Genomic DNA, 16,048 nt, shown 5'->3' with positions numbered 1-16,048 from the left:
AGAGAAGAGAAGAGAAGAGAAGAGAAGAGAAGAGAAGAGAAGAGAAGAGAAGAGAAGAGAAGAGTTTTTATTATAGGTAACAAAGATTAAACCAAGAAACTATAACAAAGGAGTGGAAGTGGAATTTCTGGATTAGAGGATGCATGGAAAGGGAAAATATTTTCTCTTTGTGCATCCTCTCCTCCGTCGATAAAAGGTAGGCAACGCATATGCTATTGCGTATGTCTATGGGCAACGATCACTTCGCTATTTCGGCGATTTCAGGTGGCCGCTTGCTCGTTTGCTTACTTATAACCTTATATAATTTAAAAAAAACCCTGACTGGGTCAGCTTGGTTGACTATGACCTAGTCACCTCTGACATAGGATACGCTCCGAGCCCGTTAATGGGGATATACAGTGAGCTGATGATGAATAAAATAAGCGTTTTCAGCGTAATACGACGTTCCACTCGCATTTATTGGAGCGTACAGTTGCCGCGTGTCTGTATATGTAATTTAAGGGGTAATTGCTCGTTTGCAATGCAACTCGCGATTTCATTGAATCTCCGCAGTATTCGATACATAAAATACGAAGATTCAATACACGTATATGTACCTAAACGTGACATTTTAACGTGACTCACGAACAATGAGTTCGTTAACTTTTTGAATTTAGGAAATGAAATATATAATGGAACGAAAAGCAAAAACCAGAATACTGTGAATGAGCTTTTGTCATTTAGATATCAATGATGTCTCGTTCGTTTTTGTTTATTTTGGCTTCAATAAAAATGCTCGCAACAGCATCATAAGAAAAATTTGAACGGAGACTGTGACATCTTAAAGTTATCGATATGCGTTGCGATAAAAAACAGGGGTCAATGAATTTCGATTCATGCAACAAAGTCAAATTCTTGAGCCCAGAATTGGACGTATAAAATAGCTAAAGCTTGCCTTATAAGTATATACAACCTACAACGATTTATTAGAAGTAAATATTCAACCAGTCAGATAACCTCTAAATATTTTCGTTAGAATGACCGGTAGTTGTCAAGGTTCTATCACCATGAGTAAACAAACACCTTCACTGTCAAAGTTACCATTGTCAAAGAGTGATTTCCTATGTATTTATTTTAAAAATGTATAGGTAAAAGGGACGTTGGTCGAAAAGCAAAATGAATGCAACATTTTAATAATACCAGTCTATTTAGACAAGTAATAAAAGCAAGGTGAACGCACTAACATTGCCGTGCAGATTCAAATAAGGACAATAGTTATGGAAAACATTGAAGTAAATCATATAAATCGGTCACGTAAAGTTTATCAGTAACAAGCCCACGCGTGTGACTAATGCGTACGAACGGACGCTTCCTGCGCTCCAACAAACGCCGTCGCAATTCTAATAAGAAGTGTCGGCACGTACTAAAAGGTACAAGACTAGCTTGCTACTGTTCGCAACTTTTCAATTTTGATGCAAAATTATACTGGTGATTTGGCTTGACGCTTTCTTATGCCGTCTTATCTATAGTTTCCTTTATCTGTGTTGCTTCTCTACAAAAGCAACTTACTATTTTGATCCGTCTGATAGGAGGTTAATGTTGAAAGAGTTTACTATGGATAGATGCGCGGTAGTCTAAACGGTTTCAGATATGTTGAACATTGAGGTTATGATATGATTGAATACGAAATGAGTATTTAAGAGAAAGTCTGAAAGCACAGGTAGTAGAAATTGAAAAGGTTAACTTGGTATGGACATGTTATGGGGAGGAAGGAATCGCTTAGCAAGGAGAATTTTAAACATGAAAGTCGTGGTGTACACCGGTAGAGGTACGTCTAAGAAGAGATGGATGATGATGATGGTAAATCCTACATAATTCGGACTAGGACTGGAAGATAATCCTTGTAGTGTCATGGTTATCTCTATTCTTAATTCAGAGTCTTTTCTTCTAGTCATACGTCGATAGTTAAAAGTCAATTTATCCTTGAATAAATTTGACCAGTAGTGTTATGACACTTATACCTCCGTAATGAATGTACAAATATCGTCACATTGTAATATTTCAGAGAAACTTGTTACTACACGTATTTGCTAGACTCATGGTGCTAGTACTATTACGTAAATGAGTCGACTAGATGAATTGTAATGCCTGTGAATCATTGTTTTCCCTCGACTTTTTCATTGCCAGCTTTTACGATACTGACTCATTGCCCAAGATCACGTAATTACAATAATTTTAATAATTGACGTAACTCGATCTAAGTCTCCAGTTTGAATCACCAATATTTATAAACATTAAGTATTTTTTGTGTAATGATGTGCAGAGTAATATATCTAAAGCTCCGAACCGACCGACGAAGCAAATTTAATTGCAGCAAATGTAAAAAAACTCTATAGAATAAAGGTTGCATGATTTGGGATTATGACAATTTTATGATAAATGGCACAGACTACTCAAGTGTTTTACGTATACTCATTGGGCCAGGCACCCTTGTTTGCCTATAAATAAGTTTGACAGTTGCTTATTGCCACGATTAAAACTTTGCCATTGATTACAGCCATTAAAAAAGAGTTGCCAGATGTAAGTCGCGGCAACAGTTGCTCCGTCTGTGAAGCGCCTTAATGAAGTCATAGGTCGGTAAATTCGCATGATTCGATTATTTTTTGTACACAATTGGAGTTGTTAATTACTAGTGTGATATAACGATTTAATTCGGAAGCTACTGTGCTATTTGAAAATGACTCACTAAAGCCAGTTGGGTAACCTCCTTATCTGGGACACCAATTTAATTCCTAAATAATTGACTAGTTTAAGAAGGTTCAAATATCTTGGCTACTAAAATGGTAATCTTTATTATGTTAGTAATAAACTAGCCGGTGTTTCCGATCGCAGTATAAAATAGTTTACATTTTTAACGTTATACCTGTAGGCCAAGTCTGTCTGGCGCAACCTAAACAGATAATCTAGTGTCAGCCACCAATGGCTGAGGCAGCCTAAACGGAATCTAGTGTGGACCGATGGATGACCTGGCGCTCAAAATGTTAAGCAACTATTAAACCACACCCTCACTTAGAGATTTTAGGGTCGTTATATACTTCTAATATTATCGAAAAATGATATTATGATAAAATTATTACGACATATTATTAAAAGGTCTACAATCGTAAGGTTATGTTACCCTATGTTTATAATCTGTTAACTAATTCATAAAGTATCACTTGTTATTTCCATTACAGTGTTTTGACCTAGTTGAATGTAAAATTCTGTATTAATTCTAGTACTATTACGTTTTTCTTGGTATTTACTACTTGGTATTACTCGATTACTATGGTGTCGTTCTGTAACCTTACATTGAGTTGTTATACTGTTGTGTAATAACAGTTATTTGATAACAAATTAACGGTTGCACCTGCTCTAGTTAAACATCGTATAAATAAACCTAATTCCCGCAATTACTGTAATAAAATCCATGTGTTATATACCAAATAGTTTTACTTTTGCATTCGGTATACATAATTTATGTTACGTTGAAATTCATATACATACTGCAATATATATGTATTTATTTAAGTAGCTAAAAATTCAGTGTTAACTAATCCCGTGAATGCTGTGTCGTGAATAGTTCTGTCGTTTATAATAAAATGAATGAAGATTGACTATAGTTGAATGTATACTTACTGGTATTTGGTAGAATGATCCATTATTGACTGTGGGGTAGGAGGTGAGCGGTACGACGGGTACGGACCCGTTGCGTAGGAGAATCGGTCCCTGCAATGGCGTTACTGCAGGCAGCCCTGAATCTGAAATATTAGAATTAGGGTTTAACAATTGGTATCGTAAATTATTTTCTTGTTGTGTTTTTACTTATGTATTTTTTATATATTATATGGTGGCAAACGCGTGTGCGGCCTCTTGAATTCGTTGAAGTAGCATAGCGACCGCTGTACTAATATTTAACCGTAAAAGCACAAACCTATTATTATTTATTTAGCATTTTGTGTCATGCAAAATTGAGAACACCTACGTAAATGATAGTATTATATTAATATTGAAGATAAAACTTTTTCTTTCTGATACTATGACACAACACAATTGTCTCTGGTAAATTGAAAGCATAAATAAACTATTTGTATGTGTACATATATGTGTGTGTATGTATGTATGTGTATGTGTGTGTGTGTGTATAATTTATGTTTGATTTCAATAGTCATTAGTTGAGAGACAAGTTTAATTTCGACACATGAGGTGGGAGCGTCAATCATTTTATTCTGATTACGAAAGTGTTCGGATCTTTTCATAAGTAACTGATTTAAATATGACTCATTTAAACGTGTATCAAATAAAATAAAATTTTAATACATTCGCCTGTATATTACTAAAATAAAGCAATAGATCAATCCTGTTGATCTGTTCTTTGTCGGTACTTGTGTACACATTTTTAATTCTTAGACCTATTTGGTATTCAATGTCTATTTTTATATTATAATCGGACCAAGCACACCTAAATTCGCCTAAATAGCGATGAAAATACAACGTTATAAATATAATATTACTAATATTATAAATGCAAATGTTTGGATAGATTTGGTAAATGTATTTCCAGAACAGTTCCATAGGTCTTGCTGATATTTGGTACATTAGCGTGGAAGAGCACATAGACTACTATTTTTTTATTTCTCGCAAATAGAGTAGCGGCGATAGGTAATTAATTAATAAGACTAATGTTAGAGCCGGTAGCAGGACATTCTAATCGCCAGTCATTACCGTTCCCTTTGTCACCTTGCGAATTGTTTACCATTTCTGTGTAATTGTATTAAATACAATCGCTACGCAAAAACTGGAACAAAAACACTTTATTGAACATAGTTTAATAGATTTTATTGTATATTAGCGTACCTAGTGTTTATTTTATTATATTGTAGTACATAATAATAATATTAGATTATTAGCGGAGCCCGATATGTGGTGCGCAACTAATAGACAACATGAATAGTCTAACTGTTGTACTTAAGGTATTTAAATTGACTTTAAGATCCCTTAGTTTAGATTTCTCATATTAAATAAAAAATACTAATGTCAAATTACAAGTATAAATTTAAATTTTTCTCGAATAATTGGCTAATTAAATTGTTTTTTTTTATATAGAATTTTTAAAATATTGTATGGAACATTCTATTTGTGCGCAATTATAAGATTGTGCTGCAATTTTTGATAATTTAATAAAGAAACAATGTGCTATGTATGATGAAATATTTAAAGCTGCATCTGCATTTAATTTTAATAAATACGATGCTAAGAACAATTTAATTATTAAAATGTAATAAAATACATCTGTTATATTAGCATCGTACCATTAACAAGACAATGATTTAGTATAAATGTGAACTAAGCCTTATTTGGCTTTAATATCAATGCATTTTGATTCTCTTACACAATCACCGTTATACATTTTATATGCTTTTTGTTTGAATAAATCCATAAAGTTGTGTGAACGGGCAATGCATAAATTTAAAAGTATTAGTATAGTATTTAAATAGACACATAAAACTGCAATCGGATGGACATAAAACGGCACTCCCATATTATATCTGAGCGCCTAAATGTTAAATCAGATATCTAGATTTAAACGTAAGCTTCCATTGACGAAACACCTGTACATAAATATATTACTGCTAATTGTAGCGACTCCGCGTGGAATTAAGAACTTAAGAAGTATCTTTTTTCATCCCGGTCCGTTCAGACTTTTTTTAGTATAATATTTTATATGTGTCCTAACTTCGTTACGCCATAAAGAGAATCAGTAAGTTTAAAATAAGTAAAAATGTACTTAAATTAACCTTCATTAGTTTGAAAGTTGTTACTTAGATGTAAACAGGTATGTTAATGCATATATATTACGACAGTAACTGACCTGACTTCCGACAACGTAGACAGCTCAGCTCATCCGAATATTTATTTGTTTAGATATAGAACCTTATAAAAATATATGTATTACTTTCCCTCCTTACTTTATAGAGGTTAGTATATGTATAAAGTGGAAATATCCTTTTCCTGTACATCAAGTTATTTAATTAATATTGCGAATGAGTGAAATAGTAAAAAAATGTCACAGTATATGTAGTCCATCAAAAAGACTTCAACGCATATTTGACTTTTGTCATGACTCATGACCAACTTTCACGCATCTACTTCGCTCTGCGCTGAAAAATATAAATTATCCGAAACAAATATTATATTTATTTTAAGTACAAAAAATTATAGCCAAATAAAACAATCTATAAACTGTAATATTATTAATAGGTTCTAATTTTAACTTGTTTAAATAAAAAAGAATGTAAGAAATTGTAAAATAATTTCTATATTTAAATAAAGTATATGGATATAACCATATGAACAAATATTTTGTATGCAAGAGTTCATGTAATGTTCATAAATTAGATTAAGATATGCACAGTATTGTGCAACATTTCCGGTCGCGACGGATACGTAACAGTCGACAGAAGATATGCTAATTGAATTAGAACACGTTGCAACATTTAATCCTTAACGGTATAAAAATAAACAAGATGATGTATTCATTAGTAATGGCATTAAAGAAAATTCATTCACTTCAAGGACAAAAGAAGAAAGAATTAGAGTTCGTATCCTACACAGATCTGAGAAGAAGTTCACAGATATGTGTGAAGTTGATTTTAGCCTAGTCACCCCTAACTTAGGGTAAACTGATTGATGATCTACTCATTCCGATCAAAAAAAAATTACCCTGAATCTTTTTAAGATCATCTGAGGAACTTTGTCTGAAAGTTTCATGAAAGTTCAAAAAAAAAATTTCGGAATGTGACATTGAGTATTAATACATCGTTTGTTTCACGCTAAAGCTAACAAACTTCACAAAAGTACTTGTAGAACTGTATACTCTGTATTTCGTAATTGTGTTAATGATCTTAACGTAATAGTCTTACTTGACGTGCCATCTTGTGTCTCAAGGTGAAGAGCTTAAGTATAAGCTAGCAACATTAACTCTATGTAGTTTGCATCATATAACTTAAGTTAATAAACGATAAACAAGTAACACATTTAATTTTTACAAGTTTTTATTAAGTTTCACTTGTCCTGATGTTGGTCATCAAATATTGAAAATTAAATTTGATCCACCTCCTGTTACTGATTGAGTTGAAATTTTACATGACATATGTAGATTAGATGACAATGCAATATTATGATGACATTATACTGATCTGATAATAGAGCTGAAAGGTGGCAATAGGAACTTTGCAACAAAACATTACCTCATCGAGTTTGGACTCGTTTAAATAGACCTGTCATTTACATAAGATATAACTATATAAGAGCGTCGGTGGCTCAAGGGTTTCAACCCTTGACTTGCAATCTGCAGGTCCGGAGATCGAATCCCGCTATGTACCAATGTGTTTTTCGATTTCCGATTTATATATGTACATTTATCCGACGTTCTTACGGTGAAAGAAAACATCATGATGCAACCTGAACATATCTGAGAAGAAATTCAAAGATATGTGTGAAGTCAACCAACCCGCACTGGGCCAGCGTGGTTGACTAAGGCCTAGTACCCCTTAACATAGGGTAGAGCTGATGATGATAGTTATATAGTTTGTCTTTTAATATTTTTTAATTGCTCCACTTGAATGTTCTAAAAGAAATGTATTAAAATAATTACAAACAAAAGTTTATGACGAAATTTGTTTTGAAATATAATAAAGATTAACAATTGGTATAGATGTTGAAGTTACCTTTTTAATATAAGCACAGACGATAGCATGTTATATGACGAGATATCGAGCCCTAAGCAATACAGAACTGACCTTAAACACGATACATTATTAATAAAGTTGAATGTTACAACCCGACTGTTATGAATAGAACCTTCGCATCATAAATCAATATTGCAACTGCAACATGTAGTCGTATAGTTCTCTTTAGTACTATATTAGTGGTCGCCAATTGGTCGAACTTCGTAGTAAATAGACCGTAAGCATTTCATTATCAAAGATTTTTTAATTAAAAATAGCTCTATGTATTTCTTCGTCATATTAACTGTTTCAATTCATGTTTTATTTATTAAAATATTTCTTTGTTTTTTTTTAAGAAAATGGGATGTATGATAATGGAAATCGGCAGACAGATGAGTTTCTAACTCAATAATATGTATTTTTGTGGTGAACTTTTCTAATACATTTGTAATGAGTTTAAATAACACTGTGTACGTACAGTCAGCGTCATATAGATCGTCACAGACAAGATATGCAAATATATAGGTACATCAACAGTAATCAATTATATCGGTACAACAAAAGTCCTCAAAATAATAGATACATTCACCCTGCTCAAAAACATCGGTACATACACAGCGTCAAATATATGAGTACATGCAAGATGCTCATAAATATCGTAGCAGCCACAGCGTCATAAGTAACGAAGCAGTCAAGGTGCGCAAAAATATCGGTACATTTGACAAAATTGAACTCTATCTCTATATACTTGTGATACAATTTGGAATAAACTACTTCTGTTACATTCATTTGACACTTTGCATCAAACCATTTTTCAAAATTTACTAAAAGTGTTCGACGCGGATGACAGATATTATGTAGATAAAACCAACATCAAATTTAAGTTTGTCATCATATATGTTAGTTTGGTCTCGTGGCCTTACCGTTCGCCGCCGTTGGTACGTAAGGTCGGCGGTTCAAATCCCAAGCCACTATTTTTTTTTTGATATTTAAACTTTTTAATTTTAATATCGAAGCACATGTAATTAAACTCTATCGCCGTAGTTATTAGGTACTTTTTGATATTGCCTTGGACTAATGAGTTTGACCGTTAAAGTACTTTTATATTTCAAACAAAAATGAAGGAGATAAAGCGATGCTATTGGCATGTAATTTGTTTATTACTCATGTTTGTTAAACTTGTATCGGTAAAAATAACACTTTTACTTTTACCTTTTACTGATACTGATTATATTTAAGAAACAAAGAAAAAAAAACTGAATGTCAATATCCAAACTACATCAAATTTTTGGTCGATTGCAATAAACATTCCAGTGTGCGTGGGCGCGCACACATATGTAGATAACACTTGTACGTATAGTTTCCGCGCGTACCATTCTTAAAACCCGCAAAAACAATCCACGCTCCGACCACTCACTTCACCCGCGATGGTCTAACCTAGTTGTTGTTAACTTTATTTAAATTTCTTTCTACCCGACAGCGAAAATTATAAAAAAAAATTGTCGAGCAAAATTTTACATTACCAAATTTTTACTAGTTATGAAAAAATAACCCCGTGATTGATAAAATGATAAAAAAAGAAGCCTGAGATTCGAACCGGTAAAGTTATTAAACATATTACGGCAAACATACTAGAACACTGCGCCAAACTAGTATATATTGTGACAAGGCAAAATTTGATATTAGTTATTACGTATCTGTCATATTCGGCGTGACAAACTTTTATAATATATTTAAGCGTTATGACAGGAGAAGAAAAATATTGGGTTGCCCAGTAAATTCGTGCCGCTTTATAAGGAAAATTGAAACCCTGTTCTCTTAAATTTTTGGAAATGTTTTTAAATTATATTGGTACGACTCTATACCTAAAACGTCTTTTATTTTTGGCTAAAATTTAAAAAAATAGTTTTTATCTCAACCAATGAAATGAAATTATTCACAACATAGAAATTTTTGTGACGTTTGATAATGGTGGAAATCCGAAAATGAATCCACTTCAGCTACAGTCTATTTTAAGCTTCCTATCGAAAATCGGAACGAACTTTCCGGACAACCTATAATGTTAATACAAAGTGTCAAATGAATGTAACAGAAGTAGTTTATTCCAAATTGTATCACAAGTATATAGAGATAGAGTTCAATTTTGTCAAATGTACCGATATTTTTGCGCACCTTGACTGCTTCGTTACTTATGACGCTGTGGCTGCTACGATATTTATGAGCATCTTGCATGTACTCATATATTTGACGCTGTGTATGTACCGATGTTTTTGAGCAGGGTGAATGTATCTATGATTTTGAAGACTTTTGTTGTACCGATATAATTGATTACTTTTGATGTACCTATATATTTGCATATCTTGTCTGTGACGATCTATATGACGCTGACTGTACGTAAATACGCTTATAAATATGAAATCAGATCTAAGGATGTAATAACTGCTTAAATATTTGAGTTCCATAAGAATTTGAGTGTTAGTTAAAGGAATGAGTCTTTGAAACACAAAACATATGCATTTAGTAAGTACAAAATGATTATTTAGTTAGTTATCTTAGTAATAAATAATGTGTGTTATAAATAAAATAATAAATCCATCTTAATAAATCCTACGTGATCGCCCACGTTCTTATCTATTCGGTGTTGCCACAAATGGCAACACCGAAGTGCACTGGATCAATCGCTTGCTCCAATTTTGTTTTTTATCTTCATTTAATTTATTCATCTAAGCTAGATTAATATGGACTTAGATAACCTGTTTCTTTAATTAAATAATCGTTAATTTAATAGCAGAATTATATAACGAATTGTGTACAGAAACTAGATTCATTTTGATTATAAAAGATTTAATTTATAAACTCGACTATTGACGATTGAATTTTATTATATTATATATCATCAGATGTTGAACTTGTCCCGAAAAACTCGCACATTTTCTTCTTCAAATGTAGTCTAGGACGTTTGTTTCCTACCCACCTTGAGTGTAATTGGACGGTCAAAAACAGTCGAAAACTCGTCATAAGTGGGAAGCGAATTAAATTCTTTCAGTATATATTTTAAAGGTAAGCGGAAGGGGTCTAGTGCATTTCAATACGCACCTTGATTATGCTATAATAAATAATGTTCGACAGTGAAACACAAAGAAACTGGTCCAGTGGCGGCGCTAGTAGTCTTAAGGTCGGTATTTGAAAGGGCGCGGCAACGAAGGTATTTGCGGTCATTGGTCATTTACTTTTCGTACTCTAAATGCATAAGCAATTATATTATAATGGCGCTTTGTCTTACTAACAATTGAATAAGGAAAAATGCCATGTTAATTTTGATTTAACTACAATAACATACACATCGACACTCACATATACACTCTTATTCATCCTTCGTTCAATGAAAACCCAATTCTGGGGATTCGTATGTAAAAAAATTTCATATGATATAAATTCTATCATGAAATTATTAAACCTATGTTATAATTTTAAAGAATAAAACCTATTAGGTAACTTTAATAAAGACCACCACATCAAATGAGACGCACCAAAACAACACGTAACAATGAGACTATAAGTTACTGGGCTGATGTAAATGTCATGTAAACAGTATATTTTTATGTATTTATACAAATATGTACATTATGTAAAGATATATCGCAGCGATTAAAGACTCCAAGTCCTATGTATTACATAAAGAATAGAACAAGTGTAAACGAACCGTATAACACGCGAGAAGTATGCCAAATATATAATAGTCTTAAAATATTCTTAAACATTTGTTAGTAGGTACAAATTAAAAAGATGAATATAAAAATTCGAGAAAAATATAGTAGGAAAAGAAGGGATCGAGAAGGGTGAAGTCTTTTACTGTCCGAGGCCAATACCCATTTTATATCTCTGGGCTACCCCAGTTATTTACGTAGGTGATGTAAGAGAAATGTCTCTACTAACATTATTGGGCTACGAGCTACAATGCTTATTTAATATTGAGAACTAGCAAAGGAGTAAGTGATGTATACTAGTGTTGTTCGAAATGAAATTATAAAACCGAAATATAAATCATAATAAACCTCTGTAAAATAAAAATAAAAAGTTTATACAAAAGTGTAATGTTATCGGAAACGTTTATACTTGTAGAATCAAAACAACCCTTGTACGGAAGTTTACTCATTTTGGTTTGAAGGAAACTTTAAACCATTAAAAAAGTCGATGTTAACTGCTTATTATTTTAAGTATACATGTGTGTCACTGTAAAATTGTAAATATTGGTATTTCATAATCCGACTACTGAAATAAATTTAATAAGAAATGTCCACAATCAGAGGACACTTTTTTATACAATATATTTTATAATACGAAGAGCTGTTGCATTTTCAAATAGTAAACTGTTGATTGATCTAAAATGGTTTAGTCAGTTAACATACTAATAATTTATAATTTTACGATGACATTAAACCGTAATAATCATATTTACGTTGTTAATAAGGATAACGGTAAGTGACCGTTTTTGAGGTAAGTGTACTTGTACAAGTACTATGACCTCTCAAGATGAGTTGGAAAGTGAAACCAAGGTCAGCGAGGTCTGAGCGATGCGGGGACGCTGACGTATTGCCAGCTATGAAACTAGTGTTAGCTTGTGATGTAAACATGCTATTTAGTTGAGCAATTCCGTAAAACAAGTGGAATATTACTAACACTCTATAACTTAAAATTTACTTAAGTAACTTACTATGGTAACCCTCGATATGAATTCATTTTTAATTAAATTTATCGTTAACCATAATATTATTCACTATTTCTGATCTCGTTTTTTTTTACAGAAATGGGGCATGTTCTTTATCCTCAACTAGCTGTCGCCCGCGACTCCGTCCGCGCGGATTCAAAAAAAAACTATTGGTCGCAGCGTAATGTTATGTAGCCTAAAACCTTCCTCTATAAATGTTCCATCCAAAAAAAAAAGTTTTTTTTTAATAATTAGTTCAAAAATCTTATTAGTTTTTAGTAAATTGACGTGATTTTTTTCATTAGATGGCGTTGCTTTTTTTTAAATCACGTTAGTAGTATAGTACCGATATAATCCCTGCTTCAAGAAAAAATCAAAATAAAATTTAATACATTAAAACATTTATTATGAAATATTTTATATTTATGCAACACATTTACAGTTAACGAAAGCCATAAACAAAGCTTTACAATGTTTGTGATTAAGTTGTTAAATAGATGTGAGTAATTTGCATTGCATGAATATGCAAAAAATGTTATGAATATTATTCTTAATTTAAAAATCCGTTGGATAATTCGATATAGAATCCATTTATTTTGTTCAATTCAAAAGGTGGTGGCATTCATCCATACAATAGGGCACTATTTTGGTGGCGAATAGGCATATCACCATACAAACTACATCATTAGCTCACTATACGTCCCCACCGAGGGGCTTAAAGCCTAGCCTAAGTTAAGGGTAATTAGGCCATAGTCAAGCACCCTGGCCAAGTGCGGGTTGGTTGACTTCACACATATCTTTGAATTTCTTCTTAGATATGTGCAGAATCACGATGTTTTTACCTTCACCGTAAGAACGTCGGATAAATGTACAAATGTAAATCGGAAATCGAAAAACATATTGGTACATGGCGGGATTCGAACCCAGAACCTGTAGATTGCAAGTCAAGTGCTTGACCCCTGAGCCACCGACGCTCGATACTTATTTACTAAAAATATAAACTATAGAAATAAAAGAGCATTAGTGACCTAACATAATTAAACATTTCCGAATGATCTTGTGCTACGGATCATAAATCTATATTGCAATTTAATGACGCGTATCTTCAAAGCGGCTTTGGAACCTTAACATTTGACATTGTAAATCATACGAATTGTACGCGAATAAGAACATTTAATTTGACTTTGAACTTTACGAGTATTTCTGATCACGTTTCTTTACAGAAATGGGGCATGTTCTTTATCCTCAACTAGTCGCCCGCGACTCCGTCCGCGCGGAATAAAAAAAAATCTATTGGTCGCAGCGTAATGTTATATAACCTAAAGTCTTTCTTTATTTACCAACTACTGGACTTACCAAGAAAAAAAGGATTCTTCGAATCGGACCAATAGTTCCTGAGATTATCGCATTTAAACAAACAAACAAACTCTTCCGCTTTAAAATATTAGTATAGATTGCCTTGTATAGCTGAATGTGGTTCGCTAGAGACCGACTTCTAGGACATTAGATTATGAATCAGCGTCTCTAGTTTGCATTGTTTGTATGGCGTTTGGCATTGGTTTTAAAGTGACCAAAGACCCTAAATAGACAAGAAAGAAATATAACTATACGTAATACGACCTTGCGCTATGTCGATTGATGATCGAAAAGACAAGCTCCACTTTGTCTCTTTTTAACCTTTGTTTTAATGTGTGTCATTTAGCTAATTTATAATAATATCTTCACTGATACATTTTATATTACAGTCATTCAAACTTTCTATTACTGTAAGGGATTCAATAAAACTTAATCTAAAAGTAATACGATTTCATCTAGAATTAAAAGGGTAACATTATGGATCTTCTTTGCAAGCATTAGCTTTGGATAAGTTTTGTTTTAAGGTGTTACTTATGAAGTTATTAAATATAAATAATTGTTACCTGATCCAGAATCGTCGTCGTAATATTCGTCATCATCGTAGTCTAGCACAGCGTGCAGCTGTGTTTTGCCGCCAGAGCCGCCAGTCTCCACTTTAGTAAACCCGCGAGGCTGGTCAGGAGGAGCGTTCGCATTGCTCCGACCTCCCGCACTATTGGCACTGCCACCACTGTTACCACTCTTTGTCCCTGTATCCGTTCGCGGCCGTTGCGTCGGTGACGTCACCGGATTATTCCCAAAGAATTTGTTAACTGGTTGATTTGGAACTCCATCCAATCTTCGACTAGACGCTTGGACAGGCGTAGTTGCAGGCGGGTACGGACTATCCGCGTATCCTGGGTTATAAGGTTGGCGTGGAGTACCGTCTTTATCTCTTCTTTGTTCATAATCATAGTCTCCAGTAGGATCATGGACGTACTGCCCTGTATTGTCGTACTGTGCGTTAACACGCTGATTGGCACCATTTATGTCGATTCTGGTATTCCCTTGGTACATTTGTGCTTGCATTTGACCAGTGAAAGGGTTAACTGGGATATCTTGACGTTGGTATTGTCCATATTGTTGAGGAGGAGGAGGGAGATAAGCTGTGCCGGCTCGCTTTCTTAGCTTCGATCGTTTTGGCTGTGCTTGATTTTGGGGAGGAGAAAAAGGCTCATTGCCAGGATATTGAGGCGCATACTCTTGTTGATAGTCTGCAGGTGAGTACAGTAAATCGTCAAGATCGACGTGAAGAGGCGAAGAAGTCGTGCCTATAACCGCTGGTGTCGCGGCGCCAATGGTTGGCACCGAAAAATTCGCTACGGCCATTTCTCAATATTCACTCTACGTAACAGTACATTGTCAACAGCCCCAGCTGAACAACCGTTACAGATTAATTAACATAGTTATGTCAGGCAAGTTGTACGTAATAGAACGTCTTCTCATTGTTGCATATTGCACTATGACATACCGAGAAATCTGAAACAAGAAAAGAATATTTTAAATTTTACCCCGTTGTTATTTTTGTTATGTGCCAGTTTACAAATGTATAATTCACGAGCATTTAAACAAATGTTTATTTCTGGGTTTCCCTTATTCATTGACATCCTTGCGACTTAACAAATGGCACGGTTGTTTGAAAGGAGAATCGTGACGCCTCTTTATGAATGTCGACATCGCGCAGTTTTGGACTCGAAATACGGGGAAATCCGACATAAGATATGCAGTTCGAACTCTAGAATACCTTTCACCTTGTACCCTTGAACGCACGATAAGTTTTTACTTATACTTAATATTTTTATTACATCATAAATTTTATTTCTATTACCATCAAAACGTATGAAATTTATTATTAAAATCACATAGAATTATAGGTATTTGACAGAAATATCTATAGTTATCTCGATTATTTAAAAGCGAATGAAAGGGATGACAATATTTTATTATACGTTTCGTTAGTTATACCCATAATTTATATTCTACAAATTCCAAATTATTCATTTGTTTTATTTCTATGCAAGGATTTGTCTCTTATATGGAAGGTATTCGTGAATGTTAGTTTGTAATTTTGGCATAATTTGTCGCGTTGTCCTCGCACGCCTCAAAGCGATCGTATCTTTGATCACGATGCGAGTATGTGGGAATCTTACGATGCAGCTATGTGAACTAAACGACTAATTACTAGTGAAAAACATTC

General features: G+C 33.5%; 1 protein-coding gene across 1 annotated transcript in view; it reads right to left on the bottom strand.

Moving 5' to 3' along the window:
* The window catches only part of spz3 (Spaetzle domain-containing protein 3), a 31,668-nt gene that overhangs the window by 8,259 nt on the left and 7,361 nt on the right, over nucleotides 1-16,048 (bottom strand). The window contains 2 exon segments of the mRNA NM_001312717.1: nucleotides 3,658-3,779; nucleotides 14,376-15,330. Of these exon segments, the coding sequence (NP_001299646.1) occupies nucleotides 3,658-3,779; nucleotides 14,376-15,180 (927 nt within the window). The 5' untranslated portion in view covers nucleotides 15,181-15,330.

This window comes from Papilio xuthus, unplaced genomic scaffold (genome assembly GCF_000836235.2).
Source record: "Papilio xuthus unplaced genomic scaffold, Pxut_1.1 DF824992.1, whole genome shotgun sequence".
Classification (NCBI taxonomy): domain Eukaryota; kingdom Metazoa; phylum Arthropoda; class Insecta; order Lepidoptera; family Papilionidae; genus Papilio; species Papilio xuthus.
Note: the sequence above shows the minus strand (reverse complement) of the source record. Positions and strands in the feature narration are given on the sequence as shown.